The sequence below is a fragment of the Wyeomyia smithii genome, chromosome 2 (genome assembly GCF_029784165.1).
Source record: "Wyeomyia smithii strain HCP4-BCI-WySm-NY-G18 chromosome 2, ASM2978416v1, whole genome shotgun sequence".
Taxonomy (NCBI): domain Eukaryota; kingdom Metazoa; phylum Arthropoda; class Insecta; order Diptera; family Culicidae; genus Wyeomyia; species Wyeomyia smithii.
The window spans coordinates 270,822,987-270,850,763 of NC_073695.1; the positions used below are offsets into that span (position 1 = coordinate 270,822,987).

At 44.5% G+C, this 27,777-nt stretch overlaps 2 protein-coding genes across 2 annotated transcripts in view; one reads left to right on the plus strand and one right to left on the minus strand.

Moving 5' to 3' along the window:
* Positions 1-27,777, plus strand: part of LOC129721164 (protein canopy homolog 4-like) — a 124,647-nt gene that overhangs the window by 18,561 nt on the left and 78,309 nt on the right. The gene's annotated exons all lie outside the window — the stretch shown is intronic.
* Positions 13,954-15,470, minus strand: LOC129720609 (chromosome-associated kinesin KIF4-like). Its single transcript, XM_055672099.1, has one exon. It carries the CDS (start codon positions 15,328-15,330, stop codon positions 13,954-13,956), a length of 1,377 nt encoding a protein of 458 aa, XP_055528074.1. The 5' UTR covers positions 15,331-15,470.

Sequence of the window (27,777 nt, forward strand, 5' to 3'; positions counted from 1 at the left end):
CATTCTGGACGACAGCCCGTCGCGAGACTATGCAGCCGCAGTCTTAGTAAGGCAGCACGCCGAAAAATTAAAATACTACGAACAATCAAAAATTGAAAACGACCGAAATAATCGGCAACGATAAAATAAGGACGACGATTGGAAGTTCGCTACATGATCGCACTGTTGATCGCTGAACGCCCCGGGTGGCGACCGGACTCTGCTGAATCAGCACTCGAAAAATATCCCTGTGTGTACTTACCCACACAAAACTATTGGACAAAACCAAAAAAAACCTAAATTAATCCACCTAGCGGTTAGACCCGGCCTTTCTCATTTAAACTTATTATTTGTAAAAATAGATTTACATGAACGCTTCAATTCAGTAAATATATATTCACTCTTTAGGTTCTAAAAAATTGATGCTGTAATCTATACATATAAAAATGCAGTCCGGTCTGTCTGTCTGTCTGATCCATATTGGCTCAAAAACTACCGAACCGATCGACGTGAAAATTTGTATGTAGGGGTTTTTGGTGCCGATAAAGGTTCTTATGATAGTTTGAGACCCCTCCCTCTTCTGGAAGGGAGGAGTCCCATACAAATGAAACATAAATTTCTGCACAACTCAAGAACAAACCAAGCAAGTGAAACCGAATTTGGCATGTGGATGTTTTAATGGGTGGTCCCCGTGGTTCTGTGGTTAGCGATGTCGGTCGGCTAGCTCTCCCACACGGTTGTGATATCGGGTTCGATTCCCGATCAGGTCGAGGAACTTTTCGAGCTGGAAATTTTCTCGACTCGGCACTGGGGCACGGTGTATCGTTGTACTTATCCTACAACATGCAAAATGTGTCGAAACCAATATCGATAACGAATTCTCTCAACTAATCTAGTTGATCGAGACCGCAATAGCCCCCAGGCTAGCGTGCGATATTGTTTTATGTTTTAAGGGGTAAAAAATATGTTGGAATAGTTGGACGCCCCTTCCTTTTCTGGAAGGGATGGGTTCCATACAAGTAAAACACAAATTTCTGCATATCTCGAAAACTAACCGAGAAAATGGAACCAAATTTAGCATGTGAATGTTTTTGGAGGTAACAAATATGTGCATAATGGTTTAATACCCCTCCATTTTCTGGAAGGGAGGGGTTGCATACAAATGCAACACAAATTGCTGCACATCTCGAGAGTTAACCAACTCAATGAAACCAAATTTGGCAGGTAAATGTTTTTAGAAGTAACAAATATTTTTATTTTTTTTTTTAAAGGTGGCGGGGAAATCTGCAAACAGACACCTGAGAAGAGAACTCAGGGTGTGGGGATGAGACTAGGGGAGAGATGCTGGGGTAGTTACACTCGCCCAGACACCTACTGATCCCTGTCCCGACCCACTAAAACCCCTCCAGTCTCCAGCCCTGGTCTTCCCGGAACGACGGTTAAGTATTACGTCGGGGAGTGGCTTTTGTGCGTGATGCACCCTCTTTACTCTTATAACCTCCTAGCTAACTACCTGGAGACTGGTAATTAGCTACCACTGGCGTGTTGGTGGTTGACCCGCCACACACGTTGCAGCTCCAGAACAATCTGAGAGGCGGCCGCACAGACCGCGTTCCAGATGTCCGGGTCGTCGCACATCCTCCGGACTAGATTGTCCGGAGTAGTGCCAGGCCCGCTCACAGCCATCATGTTGCTCCTCGCTCTTGCGAAACGGGGGCATACGAAGAAGACATGCTCAGCAGTCTCCTCCTCCTCCACGCACTCGGGACACATGGGGGACACCGCGTGTCCGAACCTGTGCAGATATTGCCTGAAACAACCATGGCCTGACAGGATTTGTGTCAGGTGGAAGTTCACTTCACCATGTCGTCTCCCGACCCAGCCGGATATCTCCGGTATGAGTCGGTGCGTCCATCTGCCCTTTGTGGAGTTGGACCATTCCCGCTGCCAGCGGAGCATCGAGAATGACCTTCTGGTACCTCGTATGCCCCTTGTGTCACGTTGGTCGAAACACTCTCTGTCCTCCTTGATGGCGATGCTGATAGGCATCATGCCGGACAAGACACAGATTGCATCGTATGACACCGTACGATACGCACTCGCAACTCTCAGGCACATGAGCCTGTAGGTACTTTCCAGTTTACCACGGTAACTGTTAGTACCTAGCGCTCTGGACCACACTGGCCCACCATACCTAAGTATGGACGAAACCACGCTGGCAAGAAGTCTTCGCTTGCTGCCATAAACCGCTGAGCTATTGGACATCATACGAGATAGTGCTGCAATAGCCGATGAGGCCCTCTTACAGGCATAGTCGACGTGACTCCCGAACGTGAGCTTGTCGTCCACCATAACCCCCAAGAGCTTCAGGGATCGCTTCGAGGTGATGGTGCAGTCTCCGACTCTGACCACCGCCTGTTGCTCCGATTTAGGTTGTTCACAACCGTGACCTCCGTCTTATGATGCGCGAGCTCCAGTTTCCTGGAGCGCATCCAGTCCTCGACCTTGCGTATACAGTGCGCGGCCGTCAACTCGACCTCCTCGATAGACTCGCCGTAAACCTCCAGCGTTATGTCGTCTGCAAAGCCGACGATCACAACCCCTACAGGGAACTTGAGTTTCAACACTCCGTCATACATGACATTCCACAACACCGGGCCCAGGATAGAACCTTGCGGAACTCCTGCGGTAATTGGGACGCACTTCTGACCCTCCTCCGTGTCGTAAACAAGTACTCGATTCTGGAAATAATTTTCCAGAATCTTGTACAGCGACACCGGTACATGGATGCTCCTGAGCGCGAGCGCCATGGAGTCCCAACTGGCACTATTGAACGCATTCTTCACGTCGAGCGTGACGATTGCGCAGTAGCGTATTCCCCTTCTCTTGCGCTGGATTGCTACCTCCGCCGTCTTGATGACGGAAGAGATTGCGTCCAGCGTGGACCTGCCCTTCCGGAAGCCGAACTGGTTACTTGCCAGACCGTGTACACCCTCCGTGTACCTCACCAGTCTGTTGAGGATGATCCTCTCAAGCACCTTGCCCGCGGTGTCCAGCAGGCAGATAGGCCTATATGCCGATGGGTCTCCTGGACTTGGCTCGTGGCGTGGAAAGAGTCCCTCGATGATACGCTCCAGCATCGCTGGTGATCGCTCTGCAGGCGCCAGCGCGCCTTTAGTCTTGGCCATTACGATCCTGTAGGCGTCACCCCACGGATTTGTATTGGCACTCGCACATAGCCTATCGAAGCAGGCCCTCTTGCTGGCCTTTATCGCACTCTTTAGCATCGATCTTGCCGAACTGAATGCTGCGCGGCGCTCTGTCCTCTCTTCTTCGTTTCGCGCACGCTGCATCCTCCGTCTTGCACGGAGGCACGCACTGCGAAGGTCGGCTATCGCGTCCGTCCACCAGTAAACCGGTGGCTTTCCATTCCTAGGTTGGCGAGTCCTAGGCATGGTGGCGTCGCACGCCCGCGATAGCATAGCAACTAGTTGGTCAGCAGTCGGGCGGATCCAACTGCCCCCCTCGCGCTCCCTTCTCATTGCCTCTTCGAATACCTCGGCATCAAAGTGCGATGTCTTCCACCCGCGAACGGTCGGAGTGTTGGCTCTACCCGTCGCTTGCCGCCTCTCGTTGTTGTCTACACTATAACAGACCGCCTGGTGGTCGCTATTAGTGTAGCCATCGTCTACCCTCCAGTTCTTGATCAGTCCTGGGCTGGAGAACGTCACGTCGATGATCGACTCCGCACCATTTCTGCTAAATGTACTTTTGTTCCCAACGTTGGCCAGATCTAGGTTGAGCTTTGCAAAAGCCCCCAACAGGATCTGGCCCCTCTGGTTCGTGAAGCGACTTCCCCACTCAACAGCCCAAGCGTTGAAGTCGCCCGCCACCACCAACGGCGTTAGGCCCGTTAGCTCCATGGATAGGAGGTCGACCATCTGGGTGAACCTTTCGGTAGACCAACGTGGCGGAGCATAGCAACTGCAGTAGAACACTCCGTTCACCTTAGCAACTACGTACCCTTCTTTTGAGGTTGAGACAACCTCCTGAACCGGGAACTTGCTCGTCGTACATATGGCCGCCAAACTGGACCTATCCGCAACCCAATTACCGTTTCCGGGAGGGATGCGGTAGGGATCCGATATGACGGCGATGTCCGACAACGACTCAGTGGCTGCTTGGTGTAGCAGCTGCTGAGCCGCGAAGCAATGGTTCAGGTTCAGTTGCGTCACCCTTACGCCCGTGGTTTCGCAGCCGGCTTACCGGCTGGGCACCTGGGGCCTCCCATAAAGTGTTTGGCGTCCCGTTTCCCGGAACATACCATGCCCTTGGGAGACTCCACACAGTCCTTTGCTTTATGGCCTGCATCTCCACAACGCCTGCACAGCTGGCTCCTATCGGGCCCCTTGCAGGTCCAGGACTTATGTCCGCCCTCAAAGCACCGGAAGCAAATGTCTGGTTGCTGTAGTATGCCCAGAGGACATACAGACCAGCCGACCTTCAACTTGCCCTCTTTCAGGGCCAGGTTAGCGTCCGCCGACGGTAGTCGGAAGGTAGCTATCTGGGTCCCCGCCGGACCTTTGCGGAGGCGGATTGACTCCTTAGCCACCTTCACCCCGCACTTCGCTTTTAGGGCTTGTGCAATGTCGCACCCCTCAGTGATTTTGTCCAGGTTTTTAAGCTGGAGAGTCACTTCTGAGGTGAGTGCCCGCACTTGCACCTCCTTCCCTAGGACCTTTTCAGCTACCGTTTTGTAGGTAGCCCCCTTGTTCTTGGCGTCCTTCCGGAGCTCAAGTATCATCTCGCCAGTGCGAGATCGGCGGATACTCCGCACATCCGCCCCCAGATCCTTGAGCTGGGTTTCCCCCCTCATCTTCTTCAAGACTTCTGAGTACTTCGACCCATCCGTCTTGAGTATGAGGGCATCACCCCTACTCCGCGCCTTTTTGACCTTTTTTGGTCCTCTGGCCGCTCCGCCATCATGTCGCGTCGCACCTTCCCGACGCTTCCTACCGTCTACGGTAGTCCAAGGGTTGCCCGTAGCCTCCACCTGTGCCTTTTCCGCGGTGGACCTTGAACCGGTTGGCGTGTGTTCCCGTGGGAGTAGCACGACCAATCGTTTCTTGGTGTTCCCGGGGGCCGTTTCCCCCGGGGACTGCCTCGTTCGCTTAGCGACCTGCCCCGTGGAGCAGACCGACGCGAACGAGGGGGCGTCTGTCTGCACCTCTTTAGATGCAGTCGCCCTCCCGGTCCTGGCCGCTTTCTCGGCCGCCTTCACCCGAGCTACGAGTTCTTCGTGCTCCTTTCTGGCTTCATCAATGGTGCTCCGAAGCAGGAGGAGGCTCTGCTTCAGGTCGCCAGCGATGTTTCGCCTGTTCGCCAAGAACTCGATTATGGCATCGAGTTGTTCAGACAGCGCCGCCACTCTTGGCCGCGTGTCCATACACCTTTCGACGGCCTTGACTAGCAAGGGACCGTCTACCGAGATGTCTGGTGTGGACACCGACGGATTCGCCGTTTTTCCACCTCCAGACTTCGCCGCATCCGTCTCCGCCTTCTTCTGCGGAGACCGCTGGATGCCACCTCGTGCGAAGGGATTTGGTAACCCCTCCGCACCCGTCTCTTTTGTTTTTGAGTTCAACATTTTTGTTTATTGGGTCCCCCTACCAGCCGCTATCCTTATCCATAATGGAGTAGTCGCCTAAATGGTCCCAAGGTAGTCTATGCCGGAGCAGTGAGGCCATGGCTAGGGGCGGCTGCCATAGCGCCTTATGGGCAACTATGACACCCCCGACCGGCGCAAGTCAGGAAAAGACATCTGATCCTACTCCTGCCGGGTTCCCACCCGGCAATGGACTCGGAACGTACTGGAAGGCCTGCCAGGTTTTACGGGACGGAGACCCCTGCACCGGTTGTAATCTCGCCGTTTCAAGCCGTTATCACACGACATTACTAAGGGAGCTCGGCGCAGGTGCCAGCCCAAAATCATGGTACGAAAACGAAATCCGACTCTTATCCTATAGTGATGCGACCAGTTGCCGTAATTGGGAACCTTACTGGCATCAGTCCCAATGGCCGGTATAGTGCATTTGGGTGGTGGGAGCGGCACTACTCGCTCCGTCGGAGCTGCTTCCGGCCAGTGTGGCTTTTGCGAGAATTCAGCGGCCCAGTGCCTGAATCTCGCCACGACCTAGGCTAGCTCCCGCTGATGGTCCGGGACTGCTTGCTAGCAGTGAGCACTTCCGTGGCCTTCAGTAATCGCCAATTACCGACCCGTGGTGGCATTCAGCTCTGCCATAGAAGTAACAAATATGTGCATAATGGTTTGACACCCCTCCCTCTTCTATAAGTGAGGGGTCTCATACAAATGAAACACAAATTTCGCACAGCTCAATAACCAAACAAGAAAATACAAATCTGTCCATAATGGTGCACAAACTTCTGCACATCTCGCGAACTAATCAACTAAATGGAACCATTATTGGCAGGTGAATGTTTTAGTGGTAGCAAATATGTTCCATAATCGACCTCAGGCAACATTTTTTTCTGAAAAACAGCTGAAAATGACCAAATACCACCCAATATGAGTGTTTTTTTAACCCGTATGACGTTCAATCCAGAAATTGTCTCCAAATGCCATTATGTAATTCAAAATGGCAACTTCCGGTTTCGGAAAAACAGCGGAAAACGGCCAAATACCACCCAATATGGGTGTTTCCGAAATCGGAATGATGCACTGGAACCACAAATCGACTTCAGACAACATTTTGAATTGTAAGATTGCAACTTCCAGTTTCTGAAAAACAGCCTGAAATGGACGATTCCCATTAAATATGAGTATCTGCGGTACCAGAAAGAGGCACAGAAGCTAAAAATTGATCACAGATACAATCGTGAATTTTAAGATGGTGGCTTTCGATGTCTGGCAAACATCCGGAAATGACCAAATAGCATTCAATATGAATGTTTTCGGAACCAGAATAACTCCCAGATGATAGAAATTGATTTCACAGGCAATTTTAAAGTCCAAAATCACGACTTTCGGTTTCTGAAAAACAGCCCAAAGTGACCAAATACCACCCAACATGAGTATCTCCGGAGCCAGAATGTTGCAAGAAGCTAAAAATTGACCTCAGACACCATCATAAGTTGCAGGATGGCAACTTCTGGTTTCTGGTTGGAGAAACACCCATATTGGGCGGAGGTCGCCAACCTAGAATCCAAAATTGGGTCTGTGGTCGATTTCAGCTGCTGTGTATCATTCTAGATACGGAGATACTCATGTTAGACGGAAATCGGCCATTTTTGGCAGAAAAAACAGCCAAAAATGGCCGAGTTTAAGTAGTCTTCGGAATATGTTCCTTTTCATAGCTGAATTTCACATTTTTAAACATAACAGGCAAAGTAACAGTCCGATTGTAAAACAAATCAATAGGGTCTCATGGGGCAACTAGACCTTCCATTTGACACTGATTTTATGAAGATCGGTCCAGCCATCTCTGAGAAACATGAGTGAGATTGAACAGTCTTCAGAACACGTTTCTTTTCATAATTTTTGAACCATATGTCCAATCTTTATGAAATTCAAAAGTTGAGGGTTCTACAGGTAGCCCGTTTATTTGAAACCAATTTGTTCAAATTGGTTGTGTAGTTTTCGAGATAATGATGTTTCATGATTTTTGCATCTTGATACATAACCTCTAAACTAAAAATTCGAATATAATGAAATTTAATAGGGTCTTATGGGGCAACTAGGCCTTTCATTTGCAATTAATTTCAGCCATCTCTGGGAAAAGTGAGTGAGAATAAAAATCTGCACATACACATACACATACACACACCCACATACACACACACACATACATACAGAAAATGCTCAGCTCGTCGAGCTGATATATGCCATTCGGCCCTTTGGAGCACTTTCATACTTTCGGTTGTGCAAGTGATTGCTATACCTTTCTAGGAGAAAGGCAAAAATGTAATGTTGCCAGCAACAGATTTTTTGATGGACATCGTTGAGCGAGAGCAAAGATGACTAGAACAAGATACCTGACTCTCGCTGCTTTACTGAACAAAAGTCGAACTAATTTGCATACTGGTGATTTGATAATGATGGCTAGGTTGCGAAAAGTGAAGCAATTTTTTCAATATCCTTGTATGGTCCTACCATCTAATTTTCAATTCCTTATATGGTGCTGCCAGCTAGTTTTCATTTTCATCTAGTGGATTAAGAACAATAAATCGATTTTGCTAATAACCAGTGTTATACGCATTTAAGTCATCAGATGGCAGCACTTACCGTTGTGAAGGTGTCGTGGGCGAAATGTGTGAAAAAACTGTAAGTCAGGTATCTTGTTCTAGTCATATTTGGTTAGAGGTTACAGATATATGTAGTTGTAAAGTTTCTCAGGGAAAAGGAATATTTTTCATTGTTCAATTGTTCAAATCAATACTAGGCTTGTTGTAACGAAAGAGTTGTTCTTCTGCAATTGTTTGGAATCGGCTCAATTACGTGGAGATTTTATATTCATAGTTTTATATTCATAGTAGCCGCAAAATTGAAATTAATATTAAAAAAACAACAAATATCAGCGTTCATTTTGAAATCCACCTGAACATATTTTTTACTTAAAATTTTCAATCCCTGCTAAATACCTTTATAAAAGACTCCCTTTTTAATCTTAAATTCTTCTTCTTCATATAAGATTTTTTTAAACGATAAATGTTTTTAAATGTTGGCTCCTAGATAAAAAATAATATAGTTACCGCTTGTTAACAATTTTTTAGTCTTAGATTTAACATATTTTGTATTTGGCACGAACCTAAATAATTTTTATTTTCACCTATTTTTGATAGTTGATTAGGGTTCCAATGGAAATCAAGTTTTCGAATTTCATTTACGATAGAGTTCTAAAGTTTTGTTTTCTCGTAAAAATTTCCCATGCCAAATTTGAGCTCAATCGGACTTCGCGAAGTAGAGCCTCAAAGCGGTCAAAGTTTCAGTTTTTTGATCGATGAAAATGTTCCAGCTGGAAGTGTCTCTTGTGTGTTCTGGTGTAGATCGAGTCTCCCAGCGCAGAAGTTTCCATGTCCTTGAATGTTATTTTTTTATACATTTTTCTATGAAATAAAATCAGATCTCGACATTTCATGCATTTTCAAGAAATTGCTATAAAAAAAATCGATATCGAAAACTTCAAGTCTCTTGCGCATTTTTTCGTTGGTCAAAAATGTTAGACTTTCACGACTGTAAGAGAAACCTTATCAGAAGTCCGATTGAGCTCAAATTTTGGATGGAGATTTTTTTTGAGAAGACAAAATTGTTGTGCCCTAACGTTTGCATTAAAAAAAAATGCTCAAAAGTTGCCGATTTTTTTATGGGCTTCCCTTTACACGCACTGGCGAAACTACCCATTAGACTGGGACACGGTTATATGGGAAAAATGGTGTTATTTCTTCGCTCCCATGCACTTTTCGTGTTCCTTATGGGTTCTATAACAACCGTGTAACTTTTCAGATCGATCGGTGTAACTATATATATTATATATTCCATAGGATTTTATATGAAAAAATCCACTTTTTCAAAACTTACTCCAGTTGGCTCCTAAAATATATTGATACATGATATTTATAGGAAATTTCCTGGGAAAAACTCTTCTGAAGACCGTAAGACGCTTCGATGCTTGTAGAAAAAGTTATTCACCCCAAACTGATTGAATGTCTGACCAACGGCTCACCATTGAATTTTTCCAGCAAAACTGCTACAGCATGCGTCTAACTTATTTTTTGTCCCACCCTACTACTCATGCAGCATCAATCATAGTAACTCATGAGTCAGCAGGAAAAAATTGACTAGACCTTTAACCGTGATGCCGAGAACAGTGAAGCTACTCCGTTCAAAAGTGTGTGCGCTCAAAGAACGTTACCTTGCCGCGTCAAAAACGGACATCGTACGGAAAAGGGACACCGGTTATTCTTATTCCGGTATCTCAGCGGCTGAATAAGATGGTTAAGTGGATTTTCCGGCGAACCACGATGTGGTAGTTTTTGCCGAGATCTATCTCACTCTGGATGGCAACGACTGGCAGGGCACTTCGTACTTTACTTCCTTAATGAAGGAAGTGAGCTTTGAGGTGAAGTTCATTTCACACAACAAGTTGTCAAAGAAGGTGCTGCTTTGGCTGACAATCAGTGTGAAGCTCCGTACTGGCCGTGAACGGGGAAATGTATAGTACAGAGGGCCTGCCGGAAGTTATGTCGTTCATCAAGAAATACCATAAGGGTGAAGACGCGGTGCTCTGGTCGGACCTGGTGTCGGCCCATAATTCGAAGCAATCAATGGAGGAGATGGAGCGGCTGAAAATCGATGAGGTACCCAGGTCGGCCAACCCACCCAACGTTCACCAGCTGCGTTCCATCCAGAGTTTCTGGGCAAAACAGAAGTGTAAGACCTACCCCAACAATTTTGTGGCGAAATTTGAGGAGGAATCGATGAATAAAACGAAGAAAGAACTCAAATATATGCCTACACGCATATTTTCGTCCACCATGGTGAATGTTCCGGTAAACTCCCGGAAGGCCACTCGCAAGGGTGTTGAATTGCTTTTACATGTAAGCTTCTATAATAACCTTCCATGGGAAATCCATTTAAATTAATTATCTGTCTTGGGTTTTTTCTATCACCATCTGAAAAAAGTCCATTTGTTTAATGAGAATATTACTACTAGAATTCGAAAATCTAATTTCTCTTATTCATCGATTCGATGGACACCTTAGTGACCTAGTAGCACCAGCAACAGATAGCAGAGTAGCAGTTCAGCAAGTTCTTTGTGAGATTGGGAAGCTGAAGAGCAACAAAGCCGCAGGGGAAGACGGACTACCGAGCAAGCTCTTTAAACAAGGGAGAGAGGCGCTGACTAGAGCGCTGCAATGAGTCATTTCCAGGATTTGGAAGGAGGAATATTTTCCAGATGAGTGGATGGAGCGAGTCGTCTGCTCCGTCTACAAGAATGGCTACAGGCTGGAGTGTCGCAACTACCGCAATATCTCGCTTATTAATGCCACCTACAAAATACTCTCTCAGATCCTGTTCAGTCGTCTATCACATTTAACCAGGATGTTCGTGGGCCAGTACCAAGCGGGTTTCATGAGAGCCCGTGCCACCACGGACCAGATCTTCCTAGTCTGTCATGCCCACACATCACATCTTTATCGACTTCACAGCGGCCTATAATACAGTCGATCGAGAACAGCTATACCATATCATAAACGACAACGGATTTTCGGATGAACTGACTCGATTGATCAAGGCCACCATGGCGTAGGTGATGTGCTACATGCGTGTTTCGGGGATACTCTCGAGCTCCTTTGAATCGCGCAAAGGGTTAAGACAAGGTGATGGACTTTACTGTTTGCTGTTTAACATCGCGATATTAACGATTTTCACAAAGTCTGTTCAGCTTCTGGGCTTCGCGGATGACTTTGACATCATAACACGTAACCTTACGACGGCGAACGAAACTTACGCCCGACTGAAAGCCGGACGAATCGGATTGCGAATAAATGCGTCGAAAACGACATACATGCGAGCGAGAGGTTCCAAGGAGAACAACATCAGTCTCCCAACTCAAGTCTCTGTAGACGGCGATGAGCTTGAGTTGGTCCGCCGACAATAACGCTAGCAAAGAGATCCAGAGTCGCATCCAGGCTGGAAATCGTGTCCTTTTTCACGTCGGAAGACACTTTGAAGGGGTCGGGTGTGGCGACGCCCGAAGTTGACGCTGTACAAAACCCTGATAAGAACGGTAGTCCTCTACGGAATCGAGACAACAACGCTTCTCGCGGAGGACCTTAACGCTCTTGGCATTTTTGAACGGACTGTGCTGAATGATGCTGCGGATTATCTACGGTGGAGTACAGACGGACGACGGAGAATGGCTACGGCGCATGAACCCCATTGCACCGAAGTTCTACGAGCGTCTTGAGAAAACATATGGAGAGTGCCTACAACACAACATAAGGACCGTCGTCGGGGATATGAATGCACAGTTCGGACGGGAGGAGTTCTCGTTATTGGAAGGGAATGCCTCCACTCTATCACCAACGACAACTGCTTGAGGCTAGTAAACTTTGCTGCGGCATATGTAGTTCCTATTTTGCACGTCAGAACATGCGGAAGCACACCTGGAGACATCCCAGTTGGAAGGCCTACTCTCAGATCGACCACATGCTAATCGATAGTCAGTACTTTTCAGATGTCATCGATGTCCCCACGTCCAGCTGCCCAACGTATTCAATTTAACCTCCTTGGGATACTTTCGTATTGCTTGCTTCATAATAGCCCAATATTTTTCGATAGGCCTAGGTAATATTTTTCGATAGGTTCCGGTACGTTGGATGGGCTCAGGTTCTTGGCTTCGTACAACACCAGGACATAATTTGAATATTGGCACGAAGCTAGATCCGGCCAAAAGATCGTGGGTCACTCTAGTTACTTCAACAGAGAAAGCAGACGCTTCTGAGACAGTCCTTGAGGTGGATCTCCCCGTTTACAGTCCCAGTAGTTACGAACGGCTCACTCGTTTTGCAACATGAGCAGATCACTTGCCAAATCAGGTATTTATTGGTAAACTTTTAAAGTTTCTTCTTCCTTACTCCCTCCGGAACATTAAACTTGTGTTGGGCAGTGAAGAACAGTAGCCCCGGAAGCTGCCGAACGTCCGCCTTGACGAAGGTCTCATCATTTATGATCAGACAATGAGGCTTCGTCAGCATCTGCGTGTACAATTTACGGACCCGGACATTCCCACCGGTTTTTGCCGTTCGTCACGATTTGTACTTTGTACGTATGCAGTCTCTTCCGGTCCTTGGCTCTCTGAACGAAAGACTTTTTTTTTCCTGTATGGACTTCCTCACTGCGACCAGAATCGTTGATCTATCGTGAGATATGCCCGGGTGTCTGCTGTATCCCGCACTTCTATTTTTAGCAATACCGCTATTGAGGAACGGAAGACTTGGACAGCTTCAACTTTTTTTGCTACATCCCTGACCGAAACAATGGGATTCCGTGTAAATTCTTTTACAACACACTTGAGATCCTGATCACTAATAGAACATCCATTTCCACCGCATTTCTCCTTCTGTTAGATGTTCAGAGTTACATAGTAACGCTTAATCACACGCCTCGCCATTGACTGCAAAATTCCGAGTTGTTTTCCGAAGCTACAATGAGAGCCTCGACGATTTTCCCGGTACTTGCGCAAAATTAATGTTTCTTTCCGGGCAACGGCATGTTTTCCAATTTTCGAAAAACTGACAGCGATAAAAGTGCAGTGTAAAGAATACACTCTAAACTACGCCTACCGATTTTCAAGACAAACAAACAATTCCAGACCTAATGGGTAATTTTATACAGCGTTTTTCCCGTGATGGAATTTGATGTGGGACACCTTTTAGATAATTTTCAAATTTTCGGCAAATCGGAAAATTTACCGAGTATGTACAATAATTTTTATTGGCAATCTACTTGTTGATGACAAGCCAAAATAGAAAAATAAAAATAAAAATGATAAACGGTTCAATGCTCTACTATAGATCATTGCAAGGTAAATTTTGCGGACTTAAATTCATTCCCAATGGAGCTGAACTCAAATCGAGATGTGTTAACCATTTTCTCATGCTTTTTATGATGGAACAGGTCACAATAATCGTGAAAACAAAAAAAAAAATCGAATAGTCGCTCCAAATTCTAACACCTTGTAAACAAACCTTCCATAGCTGTTACAAAAAGTGAGGTTAGGCCGTTCCATGGAATGATCTATACCAAATCTCGTGCCTCCTGCCTCTACCATCAATTACAACTCCATGAAGAGAACCAAAAATGGAAAAACCGCTTCCGACAAAACTAAACAAATACTACTGAGAAAGATAGCCACAACAAAAAATCAAACAATGCACGACATCAAGACAATGTCACACTTTATTAATTTTTTCTCTGGAATCACGCCAACATTCCGTCTCTTTGCAGTACCTAACCAAAAGATCGTCTGTTTTCCGCTTAAACTCGTCACCGTTCTCCAGCGGCAGCAGCTTGATAATGGCATCCAGAATGCCTTCGGCATGGGAAGCTCGAAACTCGAGCTCATTTGCTTTCATAATTACCGCCCGAAGTTGCACTTTGCCGCTTCGAACCTTCTCCTGCAGATTACGAATGGAGCGCTCAGTTCGCGGTACTATAACAGGTGCTTGCTGCAGTTTCTCCAGCGTAGAACGAAGTGTCTGATTCTCACATCGTAGCCGTTCGACCTCCTCCCGGCAGCTCGATTCACTTTCATTGATGGTCGGTTTGTTGCGTATTTTCAGCGCTCGATCTGCGTACCGCAGAGTGCTAAGAGTTTCCTCCAAGTTGTAGTCCGACGGTGAGACGCAAGCCATCATTAGGGTTATGGAGTTTCCACCGAGGGAATTCCGCAAGAGCCGTGTCAACTTGGAGTCCCTGTAAGAAATGTAGCTTTTCGTGCTTTTCGCTGAAGCCAGTGCAGCTATAACATTCCCCAAAGCCAGCAGCCCTTTATTGATGTAAACACTTTCCCGGAATCGATCGCCCATGGTGTTGGTCTTTTTGGATCGTTCTGATCCGGCTAAATCGACCAGATGTAACTTTGAGTTTGTCACCAGTTTTCCATCTCTCAACTTTTTTACAGTCAACGTAAATATCGTGTGACTTCGATTAGATTCCTTGTTCATCGGGGTTGCGGCGATTGTTCTGGCACTGATGCCTTGCACTAGCCAACGTAAGGTATCATCTGCGCTTTTCACTGGAACTTCCGTCAACCCAGGAATAACTATTCCATTGGCATCTTCCCGGATTCCAACCATCTTTTCATAGCGATTACTATACGATAACAAATCGTACACATTTTCCTGATACAACTCAATAAACGTACAGGAGACCTCACACTGAAACTCCGAGCAGGCCGATATCTTATCGAACAGATCAACCATCGCTCGCGGAATGATACCGGTCGTGTTATCAAACCTCCCCTCGAAGGAAGTACCCATTGTATAGGACTTTCCGGATCCAGTCTGGCCGTAGGCCAGAATAGTGACGTTAAACCCTTCGAATATCTTGTTCACCATGGCTTTGACACTGGTTTCGTAAATTTCTTTCTGACCGCTGCTCGTATCGAACACATGATTAAAGGTGAAGAGTTCACTGCCTCTGACACAAATTTGCGGCTCGCCGGCACCTGTTTGCTCCGCAATTGGCTGGCTGCCCATTCGGCTTTCCGACGCCGAAAGCGGTCGTATACGGACGGCAACCTGAACGGTCTCCGGCACAGACGACATCCCAGTAACATTCACAACAGAAGTTTGGAATTTGGAAGTTTATCATCCATAGAGAACCAAAGTAAAGATAATAAATTCGAAGCACTATCAATTGGTATTTAGACTGCGAGAAATTAAAATTTGTGTATCGAAGATTTTGACAGTTGGCAAACAGCGTTTGCATCTTCTTGGGATAAGTAGGCGCGCACGTTTCAGGAATGAATTTAAAACAGATCTTGCCGTGCGCACAGATCGCTATATCCCGCCACCCACCAAAGCCGAAGAAGCAACAACCGCTCCTGCTCCCCTTTTCCCCAAGCCAGTAGGTATTTGCATAGCAAAAAGCGGCATTAATCACAGTAGCGTGAAAAACAAAGGAGTAAAAGCTGTACTTGGGTGACCACAACCATTCATTCAATTAAATTCTTCACTGTGCAATCTTGTTCAAAAACTCGCAGAGCATCATTTAAATCAATAGCACCTGTCAGTCTTCAATTGATGTTAATCGAGTGGAAAATATTAAAATTACCTTCTGATTGAATCTCATTACCGAGCCCCACCAGATAATGGTGATTATTGTCGGAATCAATCATTTCCGCTCCAACCGCAGCATTTTCACGAGACAATAAATTCCAATAATAGCTTACCAGATGTCACTTAACTATGAATCAATTGCGCGCTCCGTTACACCGTGAATATACGCACTGATTATCCTTTCATTAGACCGAGCGACAAACAATAAGCGATTTTGAGGCTTACCAAAGTGCCTCTCAAATTGACATCCATCATCAATCCATCATAACACAGGGCGCGCTTTCATCCCAGAATCATTATGTCTATCGGTTGCGGGCGCAGACGAACCTCATTGCGCCACGTTTAATTAATCTCCATTACCCACCCACTGTTCAATTGAATGATGAGCAATGCTTTCCAGGACCACCGATCAAATAAAATCAGATGGAGGAAGCATTTTTCTCTCGTCGCCGAAAGAAACAATGTTCTTTACAAGAACATTGTTAAAACAGAAATGAATAATTATGTAAATTGGTGCGTCGTTAGTCGTCACTGTCGGTAATATACATTTATACCCGCATATACCACAATCAGCAATGCTAAGCCAAAAATGAGATTTACACTGATCGGGAAAATTCATGAGCATCGTAAAACGACGAGCATAAATCGGTTTGATTGAATGACTGCTGTGATTGCTGGAAATACTGCATGAATATCGGGGAAAATTAATCCATCTTTGGCAATTGGATTTGCATAAATCATTAATTCAGAAGCGCAGCAGTATGATTGCTTTCGCTGGATTTGTAGGTTTCGAAGCATTACCCCAAATGCTCAACAGTAATCGTTTGTGACAACTACGAGGAGTTAATAGCATTAAAAGGGCCGTGAAAAGCTATTTTTGAGTTTAGTTCTGTGTACGCTGCTATTAAATTTTTGCTGTCGAATATCACTTGTTTACTTCAATACATTACACGATAATGTGTACCATGTCACCGAAAACATTAAGCATATTGGCATTACAAAATGGATTTTGGACTGGAGTCTGTCATATTTATCTGGCCGCACCTCATTTGTTGATGCCGCTCATTTTGTATCACGTCTGGTTTGCTCCAAGGAAGTGCTCTTGGACCGCTCTTATTCAACATATATGCAAATATTCTGTACCTACTTGCTCATATCATCTTTCAAACTCTCGTTCACCGATGATCCAAAAGAATCTCGTGTAGTTGTGTCTACGGATGACCACACTGACCTTCAGGAAGACATCAATATGCTACTGATTTGGTGTAATGATAATGGTATGCGTGTCGATAGTTCAAGATAAAAAACGTTGAACGCGTACAGAAGAAATTTTTACGGTTTGCGTTACGGTCACTTTCCTCTTGAAATGACCTGGTTGAACTTCTCCCTTACCGTGATTGATGTCAACTTATTTTAACTTGTTTTCAATGTGCTTCAAGGAGTAATTGACTGCCCTGCATTACTCGAGCAAATGTCAATAAATCTAACTTCTCGTCCTTTTACGGAACTATACTCTACTGGCTACCCGCCACCACAGAACAAACGACGGATACGAAAATCTCTTGGACAAATGTATTCGCTTGTTCAACGATGTTTACGACGAGTTCGAAGATGGCTAGAAGTGTTTTTAAAACTTGTACAAATAGAATACTTTAGTTGTTAGATGATTGTAGAATAAGGGTACAGCCTGTACCAAATATTTGTCGAAAACGGTGATCCCAAAATATAAAAATGCAGTTCTTTCTGTCTGTCTGATCCATATAGACTTGGAAACTACTGAACCAATCGATGTACGATTTTGTATGGAGAACTTTTTGGGTCCGGGAAAGGTTCCTATGATGGTTTGAGACCCCTTCCTCCTCTTGTTGGGAAGGGTCCCATACAAATGAAACACGATTTTCTGCATAACTCAAGAATTTATCAAGCAAACGAAAACAAATTTGGCTTGCAGGGGTTTTGTTTTAAATTAGTTTATTTGACACGGCACGATACATTTTCTGTTTTACTGAGCCAAGTACAATTCGTTTTAATTCTACGTTAGCAGGGAAAAGAGGGAGGCCTTTTCTTTATTCTCGCGGCCGACTACGAGCTAGTGGGGATTTAAGGTGAGAGGAGGGGAGATACAATTTTGACTTAAAACTATTTTGGAACTTTGTTTTTCAACTGGTAGAGCAATTGTATTCTTGTTTGTTGTGGGTTCAAAATATTTGTGTAAGCATGGTTGCGGGCTCTTCGTTTCCGTGTCTTCAGCATAGCATATTTGTATCCTTAATCTGACAAATAGACAAAGAAAATTTTAAATTTTAATGTCAGCGTTTTTCAGAAAGCAGTATAACTGTGTCATGTACTGGAGATCACCGCTTCCCAGAATGTCTCTAACGGGTACGTTCGGTTGTTTTCCTCGGGCCCGAAGGGAATCTATAAGCTCGGACCTAACACCACAGTATTCGGTACACGACCAAACAACATGCTCGATGTCATGGTAGCCATCGCCACAAACGCAGTGATTACTGTCTACAAGCCCTATACGAAAGAGATGCGTGTTTAACGTGTAGTGATTGGACATAAGTCTAGACATCACGCGAATGAAGTCCCGACCTACATCCAACCCCTTGAACCATGCTTTCGTCGATACCTTAGGAAAAATGGAATGTAGCCACCGTCCCAGTTCATCTGAGTTCCATGATGATTGCCAACTGTTGAGTGTTCTCTGACGCAAAATGCTATAAAATTCATCATAAGCAATTGGTCTTTCATAAATATCGCCATCAATAGCACCCACCTTAGCTAAAGAGTCAGCCTTTTCGTTACCCGGAATCGAGCAATGAGAAGGGACCCACGCTAAGGTAACCCGGTAATTTTTATCTGTTAAAGCACTTAAAAACCACCGTATTTTCCCCAGGAAATACGGGGTGTGCTTCACAGGCTTCATCGATCGCAGAGCCTCAATGGCACTGAGACTGTCTGTGAAGATGAAGTAGTGGTCTGTGGGTAGGGTTTCGATGATTCCAAGAGAGTACTGAATAGCAGCAAGTTCTGCGACGTACACGGAAGCAGGAGCATCGAGTTTGTAGGAGGCGGTAAAATTTTCGTGGAAAACACCGAAGCCAGTGGACTCATCTAGATTAGATCCGTCAGTGTAAAACCTTTTATCATAACTAACATGTTTGAACTTATTCGAAAAAATCTTAGGGATCTCTTGGGGTCGCAATTGATCCGGGATACCAGAAATGTCTTGTTTCATGGTGGTGTCGAAAAATATAGCATTATTAGAAGTATCTAAAAGTGCGACATTGGAGGAATCGTATGAAGAAGGATTAATATCTTGAGCCATATAGTCAAAATATAAAGTCATAAATCTGGATTGAAATTGAAGGTCGACCAAGCTCTCGAAATTTTCAATTACTAATGGGTTCCTAACTGTGCATCGAATTAGCAACCGGTAAGAGAGATTCCAAAAACGATGTTTCAACGGAAGAATACCCGCTAACACTTCAAGACTCATCGTATGGGTCGACTGCATGCAACCCGAGGCAATACGCAAACAACGATATTGTATTCTCTCTAATTTTATAATGTGCGTGTTCGCGGCGGAGCGGAAGCAGAAACAGCCGTACTCAAGAACTGACAATATCGTTGTTTGGTAAAGCCTTAGAAGGTCTCCTGGGTGGGCCCCCCACCAGGTTCCGGTAATCGTACGAAGAAAATTAATCCTCTGTTGGCATTTTCGTGTCAGATACCTAATATGACAAGCCCAGGTGCATTTAGAGTCGAACCAGACCCCGAGATATTTAGCGACTAAAACCTGAGAGATCGTTTTACCCGTTAGTAGGAGCTGCAGCTGAGCTGGGTTATGCTTCCTAGAAAAAACGACCAACTCAGTTTTCTCCGGAGAGAATTCGATACCCAGCTTAAGAGCCCATTCAGACAAATTGTCTAAGGTATCTTGCAATGGTCCTTGCAGATCGCTAGCCTCGCTACCAGTAATGGATACAACGCTATCGTCTGCAAGTTGCCTTAGCGTGCATGAATTTGCAAGACATTCATCGATGTCATTGACGTAAAAATTATATAAGAGAGGACTTAAACATGAGCCCTGGGGAAGGCCCATGTAACTAATTCGGGAAGTTGTCGAATCGCCATGTGAGAAATACATATGCTTTTCTGACAACAGATTGAGCAAAAAGTTATTCAATTTTAGTGAAAGTCCCTGCGAATGAAGTTTCGCGCTTAAAACTTCTACAGAGACAGAGTCAAAAGCCCCCTTAATATCCAAGAACGCAGAAGCCATTTGCTCTTTTCGAGCAAATGCGAGTTGAATTTCAGTAGAAAGCAACGCTAGGCAATCGTTCGTCCCTTTGCCCCGGCGAAAGCCAAATTGAGTATCTGAAAGTAAACCGTTTGTTTCGACCCATTTGTCTAACCGTAAGAGGATCATTTTCTCCATTAATTTCCGGAGGCAAGAGAGCATTGCAATCGGCCTATATGAATTGTGATCAGAGGCAGGTTTCCCGGGTTTCCGAATAGCAATGACTTTTAACTCCCTCCAGTCATGCGGAACAATATTTAGCTCAAGAAACTTGTTGAACAAGTCCAACAAGCGTCTTTTTGCAGAGTCGGGTAGATTCTTCAACAGGTTGAATTTTATTCTATCTAACCCTGGAGCCTTATTGTTGCACGACAGGAGAGCCATTGAAAATTCCAACATCGAAAATGGAGGCTCTTCCGTAGTTACTATAAACGCGTCGCGAAAGGTTTTCTGTTCCGGTACAGAGTCCGGACAGACCTTTTTGGCAAAATCGAGTATCCAGCGATCTGAATACTCCTCACTCTCATTCGAAACGTCACGGTTCCGCATGCGCCTGGCGGTATCCCAAAGAGTGCTCATCGCTGTTTCCCTCGACAACGCGTTTACGAACCGCCGCCAGTACCCGCGTTTTTTCGCCTTTACTAAGCTCTTCATCTGCCTGCCCAGTGCCTCGTACTTTCGTAGTAGGTTGACAGTGCCGTACTCCCGGTAGTCCTTATACGCCGCGGACCTTCGCGCGTACAGCTCAGAGCACTCTTTGTCCCACCATTTGTTGGGAGGGCGTTGTCTAATCGTTACCCCGGGTATCGGTTTCGTCTGAGCTTGCGTCGCGGCGTCGATTATCAAGCCAGCTAAGAACGCGTATTCTTCCTCCGGAGGAAGTTCCTCGTGAGTCTCGATAGATTCCGCTATAATAGACTCATAACGCTTCCAATCAATATTACGTGTAAGGTCGTAGGAAATATTGATTGGGTTCGGGGGAGTTGAACCATTAGCAATTGATATAACGATTGGAAGATGATCACTACCGTGGGGATCGTTGATTACTTTCCACTGGCAATCTAACGCTAGTGATGTCGAGCAGAGGGATAGGTCAAGCACGCTTTCACGTGCCGGAGGATTAGGTACGCGTGTCGCTTCCCCAGTATTCAAAACTGTCATATTGAAGTCGTCGATCAAGTTACAGATTAAAGAAGATCGGTTGTCGTCGTACAGCGACCCCCATAGCGAACAGTGAGAGTTAAAATCTCCCAAAATCAAAAAAGGTGCGGGAAGCAATTCTGCTATATCAAGGAGTTGCTTCTGTTCAATCCGCGCGGATGGGGGAATATATAACGAAACAAGGCAAAGGTCTTTTCCATTCATATTCGTTTGAATGGCAACAACTTCAATATTCGAGATCGAGGGGAGGTCAATTCTGAAAAAAGAATAGCACTTTTTGATCCCTAAAAGTACCCCTCCACCGTGTGAGTCTCGATCTCGACGAATGATGTTAAAATCGTGGAAATTAAGTTGGTCATTTGAATTGAGAAAAGTTTCACAAAGCGCGAACGCATCACAATTGTATGTGTTTATCAAATGTGAAAATAAATCAAATTTGGGGATGATACTTCTGCAGTTCCACTGTAACACAGTGACAAAATTCCTAACCTCTTTCAACGAATTAGTCATCGAAAGATACGATAGCTGAAATGAGGGGCCAAGTTGCTGTGAGTTGCTTCAAAAAGGTTTTCACTGTTGGGAGAAGGGCAAGAAGAATGTTTTGAAGGGGATCTGGTATGTTGAATGTTTTAAATATCCAGTCCACAATATCAGAGAATTTTATGAACCCTGTTTCTTTTATGTCTTCTGATCGAGAAATGGGTGCCCGAGGGGTTTTTGGTGCCCCAGGAAGCGGTGGGTACTCCTGGTTTGATTTGAAATTAAAACCGGGGGGTACTTGCTTCGGTTTTTCTTCACCACTTCCTTTTTGTGTTGTCTTATTGGTCATTCCGCTAGGGGTTATCTTACGACCTTTACGAGAAAGATTAGGAGAGTTGAGCATTCTCCTCTTCCTAGATCCCTCTGGCAAGGCATAGGAACACCCTTCGACGGGATCGTCAGATGTACCCTCATCGGTTGGCAAAAAGGAAAAGATGTTTCCTGTCGAGGGTGGCTCAGCCCTCTTAAGCATTTCTGCAAAAGAGCGCTTTGATCGTTCCTTAAGGGAACGCTTAATTTTTTCCTCGCGCTGTTTGTACGCGGGACATGCCGGAAGGTCATGCCGAGTTCCCTCGCAATAAAGACACTTTTCAGTATCCCCACTGCAAGCGTTCTCAGCATGATTGCCTCCGCACTTGCTACAGCGTGCCTTGTTGCAGCAGTAGGTGGCTGTGTGACCTAACTGCTTACAGTTTTGGCAATGCATGACCCGCGGTACGAACAGGCGTACAGGTCCAAGCGGACGTAGTTCGGCAGCGCGGATCCGGCGAATGTTACTCGGAAGGAATCCGAAGGGAGGAATTTCTTCTTCCCTTCTTCGATGGATACTGAATGCAATTGCTTGCAATCCAGTATCTTTACACTTTGCATCAAGGGGTTTTTAAAGCAGCCAACTCCATGACGCAAAATGTCATCGACAGTGAGATTCCCCTCGGTAACCACACCGTCGATTTCTACATCCTTGGCAGGGATGTACACGCGATACTCTCTCGTGAAGAGCTCGTAGCCAGCAATTTCGTTTGCTTGCTTCAAGCTACTCACGACAACTCGCAGTTTGTTCGGCCTCACCTTCGTAATCTCGGTTACGGCCGAAAAATGTTTTGCCAGGTCTTTGCCAATTTGGATAATATTCAATGGCTTCTTTATGGGCCGGAAAAAAACAACGTAGGGACCGCCAGCGGCATCTGGGTAAGCTTTTACCCGTACTTCCGGTACTCTTGGTACAGGACTTGGCAAAGGGGAGGGCACAGGGGAAGGTAGGGGTGTGCTGATGGGAGAAATTTCAATTTCTTCCCCGTTTGTTTCCACCTCCAGGAAAAGTTGCACCTGCATGTCGTCCATTTTGCGGGAGCGTTACGCTCTACCGCACACAAACGATAAATATTCGAATATGGGGGGGGGTTCAAGTAGTTGATGTTAAATTTTAAAAACAATTTTTCAATCTACAATGGATCAAATAAAAAAAAAGACAGTAATACTAATACTAATAACAATAGTAATAATAATAATAATAATAATAATTATAGTAATAGTATTAATAATAACAATAATAATATCAATAATAATATTAATAATAATATTATAACATAGTAATAATATTGATAATAATAGTAAAAATTCTAAAGGTAATACTTCACCGAACGTCTAAGTCACGACCTCACGGCTGATAGTAGGATTAATCGAGCGTCTCCGCAGAACAAACAATGACGATCCAGCTTCGTGTTGAGACACAGTGGCCGTGTCCTACACGCGACCTTGTAGATGCCACTTGTAGTTGACTTCCACTCGCTCGATCGTATGATGGTCCGTGCTGCTAGCGGGGTAACAGCGGTGCGGGAGAATTATTCTTGCTGATATATCAGCTGCGTATCGAATCACTGGCGGGGTAGCCTGCCCCTACCAGTGTGCAGATGTTTCTGCCGATATATAACAGTCTATTGTTATTGCGCAGCACGAGAACTAATCGACAAAAAAACACCCGTACGATAACTCGTGTATTGTTATTTTGCGAACTCAAACGGAGATAAACAATTTGCGTCTAATCGAGACGAAAGCAAAACAACGAATGGCTTGCAGGGGTTTTAAGAGCAAGAAATACGACACCTTTCTCTCTTCTGGAAGGAAGGGTTCCTTGAGTAGTTCGGAAATTAATCTGGTTTTTAAAAAATAGCCGAATCCGCCCGATATCGGTATTTCCCACCTCCCTGACACGTTCGTAGCCTGTGCTTTTGTATACGCGGGAATGAAATGGCATGTTACACTGCTGTGCTTCACAGCCGAAAATCTCCAAATAGCACCCGATGTGGATATTTCCGGAAACGTAATTATGCACAGAAGCAGCAAGTAACCTCCGACATCAGTTTGAGTTCGGTTTTGACCGATTTTCACGTCACTGTGGTACTTTTGGAACCGAAATGATACACAGAAGTAAACAGTCGACCACAGGCACTATTTTGAATTCTAGAACGGCGACTTCCGGTTTCTAGAAAACAGCTGAGTACTACTCAATATGAGTATTTCCAGAATCAAGTTGATACACGGAAGCCAACAGGCGAGGATGGTCTCATTTCGATAATTTCAATCATTTCAAATGACTTGACTTTTGAGTTCGAATGTATCCAATATCCGATTCGTCATTCATTTGCAGACTATGAACAAATCGTAAGGTCAATCTTTGGATGCATGTAGAATCAATTAAGTATGAATAATATTATTCCAAAAAAAGTTGGCGTAACGAAGTTTGCCAGGTTACCCAGTGTTAAATAAATATAACGATGAAGAAGCAAAACCTATTGGAAAGAAGATATAAAATCGTGAAAAATCATAATCTAAACGTATAAAAATGGATTTCTGTCTGTCTATTTGATCTCTATAGACTTGGAAATTACTTAACCGATCGGCGTGAAATTTGTATGTAGGATTTTTTGGAGCCGGCAAGGATTATTTGTTGATTTGAGACCCCTGTCAGTCTGTTCCCTATTGATTCAAAGAGCTACAGAACCGATTATCGTGAAAACTTGCCCATGGAAGTTTTCGCGCACGAGGAGTCTCACAGAAATATTAGTTTTGATCTTTCTACAAGTGTTGGTAAGAGGAAACCCGCATGATCAATAATCATAAACGGATAATAATTCATATAGTTTAACAATACCTCATACAGTCAAGACTAGATCCCGAACTAGTTGTTAGGCACGTTTTACGGTTATTGATTATGCGGGGAGTCCGGTGCGAGTATTCGACCTGTGCTGTTCGCTTTTTCAAATACTTCGAACCGATTTATTAAGCGATATTGTTCTCGATTGCTGTATGGCGAAGCACCAGCAAAGTCATGTAGGGTTGAAAAGAGTTCAATATGTCGCGTAATCGTAATTTTTTTAAGTGCAAAGGGTGAAGGAAAAGGTGATACGGAACTAGGCGGTTTCGTACTACCGGTGAAAGTGACACCAATGTGAAAATTAGAAGCTACGAGCAACTTTGGTTGACATTAATAATCATATCCGGCAACGGAGCTGTGCTGGCAAACAAAGTGATGTTTCATGGAAATAGCGATTTTTTTCGGTGGCGGAGTGCTTTTTCCTCGAGCGCTTGCCATGAATCTGTGTTAGTGAGCGCAACGTAAACTTAAAAAAGCAAGAGAAGCGCGAGTGCAGGAAGAGCGTTGTTCTCCCGTGCACACTCCTCCCTCCTAACACAATGGTTCCGATAAGAGATAGGGATCAAAAGATAAGTACTGGTGTTGATGACATTTTGCTTGTGAGTTTTACGTATGATTTGAATAAAGATAAACCAAAGAAGCTTTTTTTTTCTCTGCTAATTTCAAAAATCTTGTAGACCGGAGTGACAGTTACTATAGTTATTATAGTCCATGACAACTAAATTTCGATTTTGTTTTGGCATTTTGCAACTAAACTTCGAACTCTGTTTTGTTTCATATGGATATTTGCATTTTTTTAATTGGCTTTGGATGTATGAAACTTTGCGAATTTTTCTATTCAAGGTTTTTTTCATTTAGAATTTGGCCGAATACAATTTTCGATTTCTCCATGAGGAAATAACGTACAAAATTGGTGAAAATATGTTTATATGTTTTTGCAGGGTTTCAATTTCAAGAAAAATCCAAGAAAAATTATTTCCCTTACTAACACGAAGAGTAAGAATCCCTAGGATACATTAAACTCGGTGACGGAATCGTGAAAGGAATCTCAAACACGATCCGGAGGATTCCCACTCACGATTCTTATTTAAGAATCCTAGAGCCATATACAGGGCATTCCTGAGGATTCTTTTTTCAGGATTCCTTTTCAAGGACGCTCAAGAATCCAATGTGGGGAATCCTAGAGAATCTATGCGGATCGTATGTGTTCGTCCGGGTTGTCTGCTAGTCTGATGAATTCTCGAACATTTCGTTGAATACCTCCCATCAATTTCTCGGGCCAGAACTTCACGGAGCCTTCATGTGACTGGTTGAACGGCTAAACTATCTCCTGAAGACACTTCTCCTTGTAAACTTGTCCATTCATGGTTGCTCCAGTGATGAAAAACTTTTGTCTTCTTTTCACAACTACTGGCTTGCGAATCATTAATTTGCGGGCGAATTTATCTGCGAAAACACATTTGAGCCTGTCTAGAGCATTCCCCTTACGGTTAGCAAAACACAGCCGTTGAACTCTGTCAGCATATATATATATATATATATATATATATATATATATATATATATATATATATATATATATATATATATATATATATATATATATATATATATATATATATTTATATATATATATATATATATATATATATATATATATATTCGACGAACTGTACTGCATTGAACCTTCTCCGGTCCAATGTTTCTACGTTTGGTTTGTTTAGCGCGAACCACCATCAATGTGTCCCGATAACGGTATTCACGGTATTCACAGTCGATTTCGGTAGTTTTAGAGCCTTGGCGATCATTCCTCCTGACCATGTTGGGTTTTCAACGTAGGTCTTGCACAATTTTTTCTCGTTAAAACGGCCAAATACTAAGTGAAACAAACCTTACCAGGCAAACGTTTTTGGTAAGAAAAGTATTCATCGTTGGTTTTAGTAATAAGCGAACTTCGCGCGCAACATTGCTCGATTCCGTCAATTACGACGGTGACATCACAACACAAACCTTCCTTTCTATCGCAGCCGCGCAACGCAGAGATAAACGCGGTCAGAGCATTTGGCCGACGATCGCCCCCGTTGTTTCTATAATAGCGCGTATACCTGCAAAAATTCGCAAATGCCGAATTGCGTTTGCTTTCTTGAGGGTACTCGGGAATAGTAATAAACAAATATTCAAACACTTGGATGCTTCTGGTGGTGAATTGTATTCGCGCGCGCTGCTCGTATAGGCCCGCGGGGTCTGACGAAAAAGATACTCATTGTTCGTCTTCACAATAAGTTTATTTTGCGCGTAACACTGTCACTTAGTTACCACGGTGACACAACTCTTCCTCTCCGTCACAGTCGTGGAGATGCAGAGGTAAACTTGGTCTCCGACAACAACGACTGTTCTGACTGACCTCCTTCCTTACAACTTCCTTTCTTACTCTAACGATCGTAAGGACGTGGCCGGCGCCGTTATCGATCCATATGAAGCGGCAGCTGTTGAAGTGTACAACACTGAAGATGGCTAACTAATCCCAAGTAGCCATATACATGGTGTCTTGTGCAACTTCACTAGCTCAGATCGATCACGAAGGAGCAACTACAAAATGTGCGGTCGTCAAGCTCAAGCTTAAGCTTAAACTCTACAAGTGTTGGCATGAGGAGGAGGTAAACTTGTACTCTGGCAACTTGAAAACTTCGCACCAGATCCAAACTAGCCCGTTCCAATTTATATATAACAAAACTCGGGTACGACTATTTGAGTAAAAAAAAAAATCGGG